Source organism: Plectropomus leopardus, chromosome 17, assembly GCF_008729295.1.
Source record: "Plectropomus leopardus isolate mb chromosome 17, YSFRI_Pleo_2.0, whole genome shotgun sequence".
In the NCBI taxonomy this organism is placed as follows: Eukaryota; Metazoa; Chordata; class Actinopteri; order Perciformes; family Serranidae; genus Plectropomus; species Plectropomus leopardus.
Window position 1 is genome coordinate 4877666 of NC_056479.1, and position 17432 is coordinate 4895097.

Here is a 17432-nt window from a genome sequence, read left to right on the forward strand (position 1 = left end):
TAAAAAAAGTGTTGATTTGTCTGGAAAAAAAATACCGATACAATAATTGCGGTAACTTTAAATCGGTATCCATGTTACTATTGGATATTTTATACACCGATAAACTAATCATAAAAGATGGATCTTACCGTAACTTGGATCTTCTCAGCCGGAGCTGGAGGTTGTGGCCGCGGGGCGGCTTCAGGCTCGGTTCGGAGCTGCTGTCCCAGAGCTCTGGACGGAGGGATGTCGTCCCCGTAGCCGACTTTGGGCTTCTTGTTCGCGGCTGTGGAGGAGGAAGCGGTGGGCTTCTTGTTCAGGTATGTTGAAGCGAAATAAATCGCAACGACGGTGAAAATGATCGCCGGGATGACGACTGCCGGGTCCAGATCCATGATGGAGTGTGTGTGAGAGAAAAGTAGAATTAAAGTGTGTTTTCAGGAGTGTGTGTGTTGAGGAGGACAGCGTGTGTTACTCAGCCTGCAGTCACACACACACTGAGCTGCATCCTGCCTCTCAGCACAATCTAACTTCAACAGCTGACCACACACAACAGCTGACATCATGCAGAGAGACACTTCCGGATTGTTTTTCAAAATAAAGGTCTTTACAGGATATTAATGTGTTGACTTTGAGGTATCTGTAGCTGAGTGTTTTCTTATCACTTGACACTTTACACATCTACTACACTACAACTGAGGCAAATAATGTAATTTTACTGCAGAACATTTATTTATCACTACTGTGGCATTGAAGCATAGTTCTGCCACATCAGAATTTTTATGTTTTTTTTCCACATTCTGACAAGATATTTTAACGTTATTACGTCATACAAACTTATCGCGTTGACAAAAAACTCAATAAACTATAAACTATCATGTTTTAACCCTTAACATTTCATGTAACGACAAGCAAAGTTTAATACGCATTATGTTAGTTTAGCATAAAAGAAAATATCTTGTTAAATTGTGAAAAGACATCTTGTCATAACAAGAAACTTTTCACATTATCACTGATACTTATCTTTTTCCTTTTTTTTTAAAATTCATCAGGAATAAATATTGTACAAATATCATACAAAGTACAATTATGTGCCAGAGTTTTTTGGCAGCACTATGCCTCTATACTTACTATGCAGAATAGATTTTTACACATAAAACATATGAAGAGCTTTAAAAATGTGATTTTTTGTTTTACATCAAACCACCGAACAGTATAAGTGCGGCTGAAACAAATCGACAATTATTCACTAAATCCATTCATCACCTGTCAGAAAATTACCAGCTACTTCCATACTGTGTCGGACTCCTGATATTTAGATAACCCAACATGTCTGCTGTAATATGGATGTAGATCTCAGAGCTGGTTTCAGATATTTACGTTATATAGGCATGAAAATAAAGGATTTCAAATTTTGACATCTCTGTTAGGATGTGTACTTTCAACCTTGACATAAAAGTCCTGTACATCACTAGATTAAAATGTAGAATACTGCAGAAATGCTCCAAAAATAGTCAATTAATTGATAAGTCTACAAAAGAAAAGCAATCGCAACATTTGTTATTATTGGTTCATAATTGGCAATTTTTTGAGCAGAAATTGATTCGCAGATTTCAGTTGTTCTCAAATGTGAGGATTTTTTTTTCTCTGTCATTGTGGACTTTTGATTGGACAGAATATAACATAACATTTGATTTAACAACATCTGACATTTTATGGACAAAAAGACACTAGTTGAAAATGAAAACACTAAATTAGACAATGCCGTGAGTCATAGAAAAGATTTTATTGACCAAAAAAATGAAATTTATCACATCAGGGACTGTCTAAGTGTGGAGAAGCTCCTCAGATTCACTTCATCGACATTTGACCTTGGGGGACGGGGGCACCATGTGACCGACCTCAGAGACCAACACAGTGCCTTTAAATTAGTTTAAGAACAGATAAAAACACAGAAAACTCCCCGACAGTCAGTCACACTAACAATTTATAGGCACTTTTAGTCTAAAGCAACGGATTTATATCGACACACACAGCGAGTCCTGTCATCTGGAGAACACTACAGCGCATTTCAAAGGATTCAGGTTTTTAGAAAAGCTGAACAAAGCTTCGGAGAGAGTTGTGGATCGACAGAAGATCATCAATTTTATATTTTTAAGTCCTTTCTTAGGGCAAAAGAGTGAGAATTTTCTGTTTCCTATCACAGCAAACTGAATATTTGGGGTTTTTGATTGTTGGTTGAACAAAACAAGACATTTGGAGACACATTCTTTGCTGACTTCTGATGTTATATTAAAAGATTATTCAAGAAAATAACATAATGAGGGCTGCAACTAATGATTGTCCTAACATTTCACAACCTTTTCTGTCATGTGAGCTCAGATATTTCTTCATCCACACCACTCGTCACATTTCTCTGTTTATTAGTTTTTAAACTGGGTGTTATTTAACGCCCAGTTAGGGTTATGCTTAAGTCTTCTTTTCCCTTTCTTTCTCAGTAGCTCTATTTCAGTTGATATTCATATTAACATCACTTGGAGTCGGGACATTTAGCAACTTATTCCAGCTTCTCTTCTCACTTAATAATTCATTTTCATGTCTAAATCCCAGCAGCTGGTGTCAGGTGTTTCCTGTGGCTATCAGAACTCACGGTTTTATTTGCAATCCTGTTTGTGTGTTTATTTTACTACTGAAAATAAAAACGTGGATTTTTTAAAAATCAAATCATAACTGCTTGTTTTTAAAGATGAGTTTTCTATGTTCCTCCTGGTAACTGCATTAAAGTACCCTCTACGATAAAAGTACAAGAAGTTCTGGTCATTTAGTTGGAAACCACTGGTCTTACACTGGCAGCAGTAAGAGGTCAGGATGACAATTTCAAATTATGGGTTGAACGATTATCGGCCTGTCCGATTATCGGGGCAGATATTTGGCATTTTGCATCTGTATAAGTGTTTTAAAGATCGCTGATAAAATTAATTAATTAAAAAGTGTAAAGAAGCTGTCAGCATGGGAGGGCCTCTACTTTGTGAAACCTCAGGGAGCTAGTTTTATTTATTATATTTTTAATCTAAATTTTCACTTGATTTTATAAAAAAAGTTGCTGGGAAATTTACTGTGTATGATGTTGAACATTTCACTTTTGATTAAACATTTGCTAAAGGCATTTAAACAAAGTTTTGTGTTGAAGTTTGTTATATTCTAAATTCTAAATAATGACATTAAATGCTTATTGGTTCCAAATGTCGGTTATCGGTCTCATTAACAAAAAACCCAGAAATAAACAACCAATAACAATCAACTCCTATTCTAATGTCTCATTTTGTTCCATCAGCGTTCCAACCTCCCCAAAATATTCAATTTATTATCATAGAAGAGGAAGAAAACCAAAAAAATGAGTCACACTTGTAACACAGGCTGACCTTTTTAACCCACATTTACCTTAAAAGTGACTCAGCAACTTTATCAGCATTGAGCTTATAGTTTGTCAGCCAATTAATGTTTCAGCTCTATTCAGCAGATTAATCAGTGATAAAAATAGTCATTAGTTGACATTAGACTGTTAAACGAGCAGGTTCTACCTCATGTACATTAAATCAGCCATTAGTTACTGATCCTCAAATCAGCTAGAAATAAGTCGAATCACTGACTCTTCTTCTACTCTGACACCTACTGAAATTACAGCTGTTATTCAACAAGATGCACACACTGATGAATAAATGCTAATGAACTCTGTTCACTCTGAAACACACCAGCTCTTCATCAGACTCTAAAACCACCTCTTACATTAACTGGAGCTGAAACAGCAGCAGTGCGTCTGGTGACTGTAGTGCCCTCTACTGTCTTTTTTTAGGACTGCACAAACTCAACATTGACTCAGCGTTTAATGAGCCTGCTGCGCCTGCGGGCAGTTTCTCTCATTTGCTGCATTTTGGCACAGAGCAGGCAGAACATCAAACTGGAGGCCGAGCTGCTATTGCTTCAACACAACCTGCAGTGTCATCATGCAGTTCATACAGCATAAATCTGAACCCATGCTTTTACATGCATGTTTCCTATAACTGTTTCATTTCTTTAAGGCTGGCTCACTGAGGTGACACTTTCTATTCCAGCATGACGTTAAATCACAAAGGCAGCTAGAAGAACGGACACGACCTCCAAGCCGTTTAAGGATAAATCACCAGTTTTGTGGGGAAATGACATTTAGTGGAGTCTTCACGTTGAGTGGACACCAATCTGAGGACTCCTAAAGAAGACTCAGGCCTCTAGTTTCATGGTGGTAGCCTGAAGGGTGTTGCAGATAAAAAGTTAAATGAGATCATCAGCCTGCAGATAAACTATTAACCTCAAGGTGCATATCCTAAAATATAAAACTAGAACACTGTTTTGTGGCTGTATGCAGTTGCAGTTTACATCCATGTCTGTAAAAATGTGGATGCTTCACACACATCTCATCCCCCGCAGCACAGCAGTCCGACACAAACCGTACAGGTGAATTCTTGAGCCAAAAACATTTTTTGTAACGTCACAGTGACCTTTAACTACTAAATTCGAATCATTTCATCATTAAGTCCAATTGAACATTTGTGCCCAATAAAAAACAATTCCCTCACAATGTTCTTGAGATACCGCATTTACGAGGAGCCGCATGACGTCACGGTGACCTATGACCACCAAAATCTTATCAGTTCATCATTGAGTTAATGTGGACATTTGTGCCAAATATGAAAAAACTCCCTCTACGCATTCTTGAGATACCTCATCCACAAAAAATACAGCTCCCACTGATCTTGACCAATGACCACTAAAATCTATTCATTTTTGAGTGTGAGTGGACGCTTGTGCCAAATTTGAATACATTCCCTTGAATAGATTCCCTCTTGAGATATCGTAATCATGAGAATGGGACAGACATACGGATGGCAACCCGGAAACATAATGCCAAGGCTATCGCTGGCACAGAGGCATCAGAGTGTGTCCACTTTGGTTTCTTAGTGTTTTAAGTTGCTTATGTAAACAAATTCAAAGTCTGTGTGCATTATCAAAGAACCGTGAGTTGATATTTTTCTCAATGTGTCTCAGTAATTGATATGTGTGGTTAAAAAAAAGTGGAAATTTGAATATGGCCAGTTTGCACCTGTGAAAATAGAGGCCCAAGTTCAACTGTACGAGTACAGAAACATGTCCGTTTGTGCTGCTGCAGGGATACGGGGTGTGAAACTACAGAAACTGTTGGTTTTCAGCTCTTCTGGTGGCTGAATTTCATGTTTACAGTTAAAGACGACCCTCAGAAATATTCCCATCCCTTCATTTCTTACAAACTCCCGACAGATAGCAGCTCAGAGACTCTGAAAGCTCACAACTAGTTCCCAGTGTCACCCTACTCCCCAGTACCCTTCTCAGTCTGTTGACTGGCTATAATCTCATATTATCATATTTCCCACCATGTCCGCACACTACAGACACCACAGACACACACAGATATTGATTGAAAGCACAGTGGTGACAGGTCCTCAGCGGATCCTCCTCCTTGATCTACAAGTCGTTTCATTGAGGGCTTCAGACATTTACCTAAACTAGACAGGAAGCAGCTGATTCTGTGTTCATGATTGAAGGAGTCACCGGCTGGAGGCAGGACGGAGATGGCCGGAGGTCACCGCGATGAGCTCCTCTCCTTGCTGACGCAGTCGTCCTGGCTGCTGGTGTCTCCGTTCGCTGTCATCCCGCAGGTCCGTCTCTTCTTCCTGCGGTGGGACATGGCGTCCCCCTCTGAGCCTGATGCAGCCTGCAGGAGGACAACGTGTTCAGACTCGCACCGATACAACATGCTGCATGCGTATTATGTTACGTCACATGTAAGAACCTGTTGGCAGCTTCAGACTGACACAGGCGATCCTGACAATGAGGATTTACATAAGCAGGGATTTTAACAGTGCGGGTTGCAAGAAGTTGGCAGAATTCTGGAAAATCTTTTGCAAAATTTTAAAATAAAAATCTTACATTTTAATACAAACTTATTTGGGGGGGGGAACAAAAGAAAGCAACAATATAGTTTATGCCCTTTCAACTGAACTGTAACCATGCACTAAATTTTCAGTAAGATTACAACCCTTTACATGACAGTGCATTCTTCCATCACATGTGCAGCCCACACTGCACTGAGGGTAGGGTGTGTCATGGAGTAGGTTTTTGTCGCTGTTGTTGCTTACTGAAAATGCAATACAATATTAAATGAGCCAGTTCATTTAAATTCATCTGAAATCAACACCTGCCAAATGTGAGTGAATTTTACCTTTGGTGTGATCTCTGAGGGCTATCTGCCACACTGGTGGGTAAATATTTGTACCAAAACTGTTATATGATAAACTATGCCGGGAGTCTCTGCCACATTTTGTTGTCATTTCGGGGGGCATTGCTCTGCTGCTCCTAAATTGCTCGTGTGCTGTCTTTGTCTCACACACACACACATGCCACGAAACTTAAACTTCGTAAGCGCTACTAGTTTTGCAGCATTGTTTACCCTACAGGACATCAGCTAATCCGCTAAACAACTACTCGCCGCCGGTCTGCTGCTAACAAGAGCTGCATGCAGTGTTGTGAAGGTTATGAAATACTTTTACACAAAGGCCCCGTAGTTTGAAGGAAGACGGCGAACTCTTTGTTGCCTCTTAAATTGTCAGCAGCAGTGCATTAGCTCTACATCTTCCATTCTAACCTTTCACAACAAAAGCCCTAGACATATATATACACTGCATCACAGCTTACCAGAGGGAACTTTCTTCAGTTTGCAGTCCACATAACACATCATTCATCATCATATATAAAACAAAAAAAGACAATTTTTATATTTTTGGCCAGTATAAAATATGCTTGGCTGTTGGATTTTTTGTCATCTAGCAGTGACCTTGGCTGGTGAGTTAAAAAGTTCATTTTAGACACTGAAGTCGGCTCAACTAGAATGTTGATACTTTTTAAAATTTCTACTGGAAAGATTTGCAATTATGTCAGCTTATGACAGAAATAAATATCATCTGCATCCATCATATTCTCAAAACCAGGCCCACCAGAGGTAAAAAAAAAAACTATAAATTTCACAATATACAACCAAGGGCTGAGATGCTAACAAAATGCCTGGGCCTGGCTAATATCAGATTAGATATAGAAGATCTTTTAGCACCTTTTGTCTACCAGAGACGGAAAAGTTATACTGACAAAATCTCAGTGTCTCAGTTTTCCTTGCTTATCTTGGAGAAATGATCCCCTTGAATGGTGAGCAGTGAAATAGTTTGATATTTACAACTATGTGATCAAACCACCAGGTAAGATCGTTTAAGCTAACAAAGATCAACACCAGGCATCATGTAGCTTCAAATCTCTTATTGAACTTATTGAAGTATAATAAAGGCACACAGCCTCAGCTTTTTATAAAAGTCTTTTTTAAAGTCTCCGTTTTTCAGTTTGGCAGCTTTAGAAACTTAATTCTGGGAATTTTTCTGTTGTTTGTTAGCAGACAAAAGGGACAAGAAAGCACTTTCACGCAATGCAAAGTCAGTGGAGAGAGATACATTTGGTCCCTGTCCCTGTGGTTGGGACCTAATTGCGCTGTGTCTCTATGGTAAATACAGCCTGTTATTTACATTTCATTCCTGTTATTTTCCATCTAGTCTCATAAATTCCTGTTATTTCCAATGGAAAGTATCCACCATGCACATTCCCAGAACTTTACCACCCTCGGTCAAAAGTCAGCAGAGCTTTATATGTCACTGTTATGACCCTGGGGTCACACACAGAAGGAAGTCACTACGTCTTATTTCAACTTTTAACTCTTTGATTCAGCTTTTAACCCTTCGATTTGCTGCTGCTCAACAATGATTGTCAGCTATAATTAAATGAGGAACACGTTCCGTCTTCCAGGTCCACATGGCGGACACGAGGATCCATGCTCCTATGCAGAACTGGTTTATTACAGAGAGCGGGAGGTGGTCAAGCAGCGGTGGCGTTGAATTCCTTCCTTAGATTTAGCTAGTAAAAGGCGCTTCAGTAATGTACGTCTTTACACAAGCAAAAAAATCTCAAAACGTATCACCTCACAAATGACACAGATACCTCAGTGCAGTGTGTGTTTCTATTTGTGTGATTTAGCACATACATCAGAGTCGGAGTCAGACGAGCTGGAGGACGATGATGATGAAGAGTCACTGGAGCTGTCTGATGCGATGCCCGTCGACTCCTGGAGGTCCACTTTGTCTGCCAGCGCCGCCAAGTCCGGCCTCTCCTGCTTCAAGATACTGAAACAACCAGGAAGAAAAGAGACTTTATATAATCAAAACTAAAAAAAAGGTTTACTGAGCGCATGGACACCTTTGAAAGATTCCAAAGTTATACCTTGCAAAGATACCAGATCTCACATGTTAATCAGAGGTGGACATGAGGTCTCACTAATGACTTGGCTAAAGAGAAACCATACAAAACAAAAGATGCAAATGAATGACTTCTATCTCACTAACAATGTTGGACTATTTTAAATTCCAGAAAGCATGACTAAAAAACAAAATCACTATTCATAAGAACACATGCAATGAAACTGGAAATTTAAGAAAAAGGTTTAAGAAGCTTTAGAGAAGCAGTGTACTGTCATTACATAATAGAAATGCAGATCTTTAATCACTGAGATTAAGGCCTTTTACTGCCTTAAAACTGATCTTATATCAGTTGGGATTACTTCTGCATTTGAGTGACTCGCAGATGTCCTGGGATGAGTCTAATCGCTGGTGTTTATTGTTTAGTCTTCAGTTATCTTCTCAGTGTGATTCTGATGTGAGGGCGGTGTTGAATCCTTACCGGTACCACTTCCTGGAGAGTTTGGGTCGTCCTCGGACAGTTTTGTGCCACACGATGGGGAAGTTGGTCGTGCTGGCGAAGTTCTGAGTGACGGCGATTGTCGTGTCCAGGTTGAGGACCACGTGCCACCACCCGCCTGCGGACACACGGCTAGTTACCATTAACATCACAAACAAAACACGCTGTTGCTTTGCTTCCATTGTCCTCTACAACCACAACTAAATGATCACTTTCGAACATGTTGACATTTTGTTGTGTGGCTGCTTGTTATTATGGTTTATTGACAACTTGCTAATATAACTATGAAACAAAACTTATTTAAAACTTTTTTAAGAATACAACAATAGAGTCCCCAACTACGACGGAGGATTAGGGCCACATTAAGGAAAAAAAAAAAAATTATTTACGAGATTAAAGTCATTAGTTACGAGAAAAAAGTCATTATTAACGAGAAAAAAGTCATTATTAATGAGAAAAAAGTCATTATTAATGAGAAAAAAGTCATTATTTACGAGATTAAACTCATTATTAACGAGAAAAAGTTATTATTAATGAGAAAAAACTCATTATTAACGAGAAAAAAAGTCATTATTTATGAGAATAAAGTCATAATATTCAAACCGGCTGCTTTTGGAGACACATGTTAACATGAGGGCTACGGAGGATTTGGTTGAGTTGTATTTTAGGATAGGTTTCACAAACAAGGAGATACTTAATCTTTTGGCACATCAGCATCACATTATCATAAGTATCAGGACTTTAAAAAGAATATGCAAGAAATTGCATCTTTTCCGGCGAAAGAACCAGTCGGACTTGGAGGATGTTGCTGCTTTTCTGGAGGGGGAAATGGCTGAACTGGTCAACTGCAGGGTTATCGTTGGATGCATCTACGGGCTATTCAGAGGGGTTTCGTTGTGTCTCAAGAAACAAATCCTCCGTAGCCCTCATTTTGACAATGGTCTCCAAAAACAGCAGGTTTGAATATTATGACTTTATTCTCATAAATAATTACTTTATTCTCGTTAATAATGAGTTTAATCTCGTTAATAATGACTTTTTTCTCGTTAATAATGACTTTTTTCTCATTAATAATGACTTTTTTCTCGTTAATAATGACTTTTTTCTCGTTAATAATGAGTTTAATCTCGTAAATAATGACTTTTTTCTCGTTAATAATGAGTTTAATCTCGTTAATAATGACTTTTTTCTCGTTAATAATGACTTTTTTCTCGTTAATAATGAGTTTAATCTCGTAAATAATGACTTTTTTCTCGTTAATAATGACTTTTTTTCTCGTTAATAATGACTTTTTTTCTCGTTAATAATGACTTTTTTCTCGTTAGTAATGAGTTTAATCTCGTAAATAATGACTTTTTTCTCGTTAATAATGACTTTTTTTTTCTCGTTTAATAATGAGTTTTTTCTCGTTAATAATGAGTTTTTTCTCGTTAATAATGAGTTTTTTCTCGTTAATAATGACTTTTTTCTCGTTAATAATGAGTTTAATCTTGTAAATAATGACTTTTTTCTCGTTAATAATGAGTTTAATCTCGTAAATAATGACTTTTTTCTCATTAATAATGACTTTTTTTCTCGTTAATGAGTTTTTTCTCATAACTAATGACTTTAATCTCGTAAATAATTATTTTTTTTTCCCTTAATGTGGCCCTAATCCTCCGTCATACCCAACCCTGTGAAATTAAGATATATTGGAAAATAAGAAGGAGCCAGTAAAATTGCAAGAGGGTATTTGTTTTTTTTGTCTTTTAAGAACTCGTAATTATTTTAAATTTTACAACACAACATCAGAAAAAAACAATGAAAAGATTCATTTAAGACATTTTAATACCAATTAAATTAAATAACCTTATTTTTAGACTAATTTAGCACCTTTTAGACTTTTTAAAAATTGTCAGGGACCCTGTTTAGCCACTTGTTAGCGACCGCCTTTTATTAGACACATAAATGCTTCAAATTTTACAGGTGGGGTATTTACTGATGTATTTTATATTGTAGAACAAAACTTGAAAGTCTCTTCAGATAGTGTTAACCACAGACCTTATTTCAGGTATCTCACCAAAACTGATTCAAAACTACGCACTGACTTCCAGATGAGGGAACCAGTAGTGCTAAAATGCTAACTTATTTCCTAGTTTTAGGTCTCATTCCTGGTCCAGTCTGCTCCTTAGCCTTCTGCAAAGTTAGCTTTTAAATCAGGCATGTCAAACCGGTCCACAGGGGGGCCGGTGTGGCTGCAGGTTTTGTTTCCAACCAAGTAGCAGCACACCAGACTTGACTCATTTAATCAACTGATCTCCGTCTTCAGACAGTTGATTGGTCAAACTGTGTGCTCTTGGTTGGTTGGCACAAAAACCTGCAGCCACACCGGCCCCCCTGTGGACCAGTTTGACATGCCTGTTTTAAATGATGATATGCTGGTCTGGCAGAATTCCACTGCAACAAGCGCTAACATTAGCTAATACATACTAATGTTAGGCTCTATGTAAAAAAAACAACATCAGCACAGATAAACAGGCTTACCTGCGGTGTGCGAGTACCAGGTGAACTAGTGCAAGCCATTGCTGCATTTGTACGGTACCGTGCAATTATGGCAATCAAGCCAGCTGACGTTTGGATTTCTTTCAGGGCCTAGAGCCAAAAGGACGAAGTCAAATCTCTTCAAAAAAGTTCTAATTTGAAAAAACTTCTTTGATTTTGTTTTGCTGAGAGATAAGATAGGTTTCTACTCAAAATGTCCCTATGCCAATTGGGACAATTTACTCATATTTCATCTTATGAAAGGTTATGACTCTACATATCTTCAGTGGATTTTAAACAATGTCAGGAATCATATATTTGCTTTGTGGTCATGCTGAAGGCTCAGGAGCGGACTGTGGCTCCAGGAGAGTGACATTCTCTAGTATGCAAATGATATATCATGCTCTCCAGGCCCTCAAACCCCTTTTCTCCACCCCAAACTGGTCAAACTGGAAGAAAAAGAGTGGAAAAAAGCTTGTCATTAAAAAAAAAAAAAAAGAACCCCAAAAAAGTTCCAAACTTGTCAGACAAAAGCTGTATAAAACTATGTGGGTCAAATTATTTTAACAAAGCAAGAAGGTAATAGACAACACAATTAAAGGACGTCACACACAGATTATTGTTGTCTGTGAGTTAATCTGCAGACAGGTAAAGTCTAAATCCCGGGTTTAATCCAGCTCTAGCACTGGGTGAATTTAGGTCACACTGGTTTCACTCTGTTGATACACAATGATATCTAAACTATCAACCTACTAGAGATGTACCAGTTCTGAAACAGAATGTTCTGAGACAGAGGCCAAAACTGCAACACAAACACACAAACACGGTCCTCGTGTCGCGGCACACTTCCTCCCAGTTAATCATTTGATATTAGATCAAAATGAAAATACATTTTTTTTGGGGGGGGGGCATCCCTGCTTCTTAGTACGATCAACTCATTGTTGGTTTGTGTGTTTTCAACTCTCTCCCACAAGAAAATCATAATATTGACACTCTGTCCACCTTCAAATGTTTGAAAACACACCTTTTCAAGCTAGCATATTCGGTCTGATTTTACGGTGACACACACATCTTGACTGCACTGATGATAATTTCATTAAATTGATTTATACCTGGTTTCTTATGAAATGATTTTGTCTTGTTATTATATTAATGTATTTTTGCTTATTAATGATGATTTGACTTTAAGATCTATGGATGCATTGCTGCTTGTCTTTTTAACTGTGTCTTATCAGGCATCCTTGAGCACTTTGAAAGGCGCCTATAAACAAAATGTATTATCATTATTGTTGTTGTTGTTATTATATCTCAAGACCAAATCAGCAATAAGAACTTTGGTAAACAATATCTTGTGCAAAAATCTGATCTTAGATGATCCACAGATGTTTGTAAATTTGATGGAGGGTAAATAAAATGTAGAAAATGAAGTGTCTTCACTGACCAGGCACAAAAACGGTCTCCCCGGGTCTTTGGAGGATCTCCAGCGGTGCAAACTCTGGAGGCCAGTTTGGCTGCTGCGTTCGGGGATAAACCACATTGAACCAGGTGATAGCCTCGTCCTGCTGGTTGCCGCCGTCCTCTCGGGTCACCTTGATCAGCTCTCGGGGTGTGTTGGTGGGGAACAGACACCACCTCTTGTGTCCTTGAACCAAGGCGTTCCAGGCGCTGGTGCCCAGCGGGTCGATATGGATGCCGGTGCCAGAGCGGGCCGGGCCCATCACAAACCACCTGTGAGCAGAGCAGAGGATAAAACAGGTGAGCTGTAACATCACGTGTCACTGACACATCCTTTCTTTTCTGTTAACAGCTGCAAAGTCTGTTTTTTTTCTTTTGTCCCTCTCAGTCTGATTATATGATCAATAATATTTCCGTCTGATAAAAAAAGCTAAATGTATTCACTGAAACTTTTTCATTTCTTTTTCACTTATCAGGGAAAGCAAAACACAGGGAACAATGACAAAAACAAAATACACGCCTAATTTCAGCACCACATTATGTTTATATTGTTATATATATTATATTGTTCACAGTACAATAACTATTAGCTACTAGCTACAATGAACAATTTAAGAATGAAAACAAACAGGTGTTTTTTTTTTTTGGGTTAAACATTTTATTACTATAAATCAATCTTGAAACTATTTTAAAAAATATAATTACATGTAAGATGTCTCCCTTTTGAAAATAAAATAAAGTTGCAGTTCTCCGTCCGTTGCATTTACTCAGTACCACACACAGCATCTGTGTATGGTACTACAGTAACTTTTCATAACACTGTATACCGCTGCATCACTGTGATGCATTTAAGTGTTTCAATACGTTGATATATTTGTGGTGGCCTGTGGCAATCAACATTGACCGTCACATATTAATTTTCCATTAGGGATGCACAAAACCAGATTTTTTGCCGATATCCAATATGCACACAACAACTCGTTTGGCCAATAAGCAATACTGATATTGATTTATCCACCTTTTTCCTCCCCTAATTTTAGTGATCATAAAATCTCTGCTGTAGTTGAATTAACATCAAATGATACATGCTTTTATTGTGATGGCCCACCAGCAGATGGAGACATAAAATACAACGCTTCCCAGTGTTTGTAATATTGTGCAAAATTAGAAAATTACTTAAACCTATGGTTGATATTTTATACAACATCATCATTTATACACATTGCCAATAAATTTAAAAAAATATTGGTTTGTCATATTGGTAGAAATCAGCATGCAGGCGGATTAGGATATTTCATTTTAAAACCAATATCAGCTGACAATGATCATGTACCAATATTATCATGTATCAGTAATTCCTCCGCCCTTAGACGGCTACAATTTTTGCCCTTATAAGGCTGAAGTTTAGCATGGAGGTCAAATGTGTGTGGTTGGTGTTTTTGCATTTATGCCAAAAGGCTAAAAGGGGGCATGGCATATGACTATGTGGTGGCAGGGATTGCAAATACTTGTTTTTATTTCATTATACCTTTTTAAGTATTTAAAATCCAAATGCTGATTAAAAAAAATTACATGGTAAAACGTGCTATTTATGCTCAGATGATTTTGTACACCAGATGTACTTATTCTTTGTATTTATTCTATCTTTTTAACTTATGTTTTATCTATTTTTTTCTTTTATTCGTGGTTTTATTGCTTTTATTGTTTCTCTTGCTGTTGTTTTTGGTCTACTTATTTGTATTATTTTATATTGACATTATGTGTCCTGCATCTTGCATTATTTGTCCTCTGGTTTGTATTTGATCCTAACGCTACCCTAATTTCTTTTCACTTGTGTGAAACAGCCCTACATTTGTGTGTAGGGCTGTTTGGTTTTCTGTTGTTGTATTGTCATCTATGTATCACATTTCTGCTTTGCTTTGTTTATAAAAGCATTTTGTAAACTCTTTTTCTTTTATAGGTGCTATATAAAATAAGTTCTTCTTCTTCTTATTATTATTATTATCATCATATCTATATAATGTGGACCTGCTGATACACAGTCAACCTGCACTGGACCGTTTTAGTTTAATAAACAAAGATCAAACCTGTACGGTGGTCTGCGCTTCTCTCCTGCAAACTGGAACAGGTCGTCCCTGAAGAAGATGGGCACCTGGTAGTCCTCCAGCAGCTTCCGGCGTTTGGCGTGTTCACCGTAGCTGCTGTCGAATATGTAGAGTGGGCTGTCGTCCCTGGTGCTCTCCAGGTACTCCACGTAGTACTTCATCTTCATCTTCACTGAGTATCCATCGTTGTCCTCCCCACATTTAAATTTCTGGTTGCGGTACTTGCGTTTGAGACGCTCCAGAGTCCATTTTTCCTGTGCGGGCCAGCTCTCCTGGGCGTTCAGCAGGACGACGGGCTTGTAGGGCCGCTCGAAGCGTTGGATGAACTCCTCAGGGCTGAGGTGGAGGGTGTCCACTCGCTCAACGTTGTCCTGTACACAGCATATATCAATTTAGCCTTATGTATGCCAAACTTTTGAGCAAAGATATGTCCAGCCTCTATCTTTATTTGGATTAGGAGCTGTACTGTCAGATCAGCTGTAAGTGTTGTTAAAACACCTCCCTGGTTTTTCAAATATTAATTTCTTTCTGAAAAGAATAAATATTAACTGGGGCTGATATCAGGACACAAAGCAGAAGGTGTGTGTATTTAAAGACAGCATTCTTGTTCGAGAAATACAGGTCCATGCTGTGATGAACTTCGTTTTCAACACCTCTTTCGTAAACTGGGGGCACGCCCACACAGAGTGCAGCAGGACAACATGATACTGTATCAGCTGTGACTACAACTCAACACACTATACTGAGAATGAGAGTTTCTTAGAATGTTGCATCCTCTAAATAACTGCAGCTCTTCATTTAGTTTTTTTTTGTGAATGTTTAGTAGACTCCTGCTAATATTACCTACAAGTATTGACTTCATGCAGATCAAATCTGCTCTTATGGGAAAGCTTTACAATCCTAGTATTTAAAGGTTTTACTTGCTGTAAAAGATCAGTAGTGGAATGTAACCAATTACATTTATTCTGTAGTTATGTACAAATCTGCAATACAGTGTGCAATTATTCAAATCAGCAATATTCTCAAATAACCTAAATTACACCACTCTTGAATGCATCCAACAATAATGCACATATTGTATTTAATTTGTGGGAGTTTTCTTTCCAATATGAACATGGCTTTTTTCTCTATATTTTAGAAAGCAATCAAACCATTCCACTCAGGTTTTAAAGGGTTCAATAACTTGTGAACAGCATCTGAACTCAGCGAATAATAATAATTTTAAAAAAGTGGATCCAGGATTCAAAGGGTTAACACTTACTATTTCTAACTCTACTATTATCTATGCTATTCTAACAATTTCCACTGGGATCATTAAATGTTTCTGATTCGGAATCCATGAAAAGATGCTTGGAGTAATTACTAACAATTACCTTCCGAAATACATATATTTCTCACAATTACTTGATAATCATATTAAAGGGATAATTGCATTTCATGACTAGATAGATAGGTAGATAGATAGATAGATGGAATTATTTATTTCCTAATATCAGTATTGGCACTAAAAATCCAGTATCCGTTGGACTCTACATTTCTCACATTTTTACTGTTTTAACAGACTAAAAACTAAAAATAATTACTTGTCAATTGTTCAAAATGAACTATTCCAATAAACCAACCACCTACTAATGTAAAATCCTACTTTTAATGCACGTATATCAATATTCTAATTAAAAAATATATAGAAGTGACGAGGAACATTGTTTATACCTTTAATAGTTTACCCAAAAGCTCCTAAATATACTTGAATGCTTCTTTCGTTGTGTAATTTGATATTAAATCAAAACCTATATTCATAAATGTAAACATGAAGAGGAAATCAGCCATTTAAAACATAAACTGTGTGAACAAAGTAGAAAAAAAAAGTTGACAGAGGCTGAAATTACATTAATCACGTCACAGTACTCAGTGTATCACCGCCTCGGTGTCTACGTGACAAGCTGCACTCCTGCTGCGAGTTGCGGCTAGCTCATGTTAGCTTAGCTTCAAATGCTACATTGACTGTTACCTTCACGGTGCGGTGTGACAAGTCGAAAGTCTCATGATAGTCGTGTTTTATCCAGTCTAATGAATCCTTCAGCTCAGGTCTGGCGCTCCGTTTCGCCTCTTTAATCCTCTTCTTACTTTTATGGTTCATTCCTCCTCCGTGTGTTACCGTTGTTTAGCTAGCTACCGAGCTAACACGGGGGCTACTACAGAAACGCATTCACTAGCCTCCTCTGATACCCGGCTAGCTGCGCTGTTCTGACACTCTCACCTTATTTATTTGACAAGACAACAAAACTACAAGTCGGTCAATGTGTTAAACACGTCCTCAAATATATAAAAACATGTGTGAAAACACTTTTAAGCCTGTCCGGTCGACACTGTTTGGTAACAAGCTAACAAGGAAGGCTTGCCATGCACCGTGCTTAGGCAACTGATTGACAAATGTAGCGCCCGCCCCTCTTGAAGGAATAGAACGCTAATTGGCTACAGTGCCCGCAGGAGCAAAGCTTTGATTGGATGAAA

General features: G+C 38.0%; 2 protein-coding genes across 4 annotated transcripts in view; both read right to left on the reverse strand.

Moving 5' to 3' along the window:
- Positions 1-493, reverse strand: part of LOC121956378 (protein TsetseEP-like) — a 28338-nt gene extending 27845 nt beyond the window's left edge. For 2 of the 3 annotated variants that reach the window (XM_042504559.1, XM_042504557.1), the window contains exon 1: positions 129-492. In XM_042504559.1, coding sequence (XP_042360493.1) covers positions 129-374 — 246 coding nt within the window. In that variant the 5' untranslated portion in view covers positions 375-492. Of the gene's footprint in view, positions 1-128 lie in introns of all 3 variants that reach the window. The other variant, XM_042504558.1, reaches the window with a different exon arrangement.
- Positions 494-3128: 2635 nt separating this feature from the next.
- jmjd6 (jumonji domain containing 6, arginine demethylase and lysine hydroxylase) lies at positions 3129-17364 on the reverse strand. Its single transcript, XM_042504549.1, has 6 exons — positions 16930-17364; positions 14901-15289; positions 12800-13086; positions 8821-8956; positions 8129-8267; positions 3129-5764 (listed from the first exon to the last, which is right to left on the reverse strand). The coding sequence occupies exons 1-6, from the start codon at positions 17056-17058 to the stop codon at positions 5633-5635; spliced, it is 1212 nt and encodes a 403-aa protein (XP_042360483.1). The 5' UTR covers positions 17059-17364; the 3' UTR covers positions 3129-5632.
- Between the last annotated feature and the right edge of the window lie 68 nt (positions 17365-17432).

Excerpts from the sequence above, each read along its gene's own strand:
- jmjd6 (XM_042504549.1), bottom strand. The coding sequence starts at position 17,058 with ATGAACCATAAAAGTAAGAAGAGGATTAAAGAGGCGAAACGGAGCGCC. Across the intron at positions 13,087-14,900 it reads AAGCGCAGACCACCGTACAG|GTGGTTTGTGATGGGCCCGG; the intron begins GTTTGATCTTTG and ends CTCTGCTCACAG. Across the intron at positions 8,957-12,799 it reads GGAGACCGTTTTTGTGCCTG|GCGGGTGGTGGCACGTGGTC; the intron begins GTCAGTGAAGAC and ends GTGTGTCCGCAG.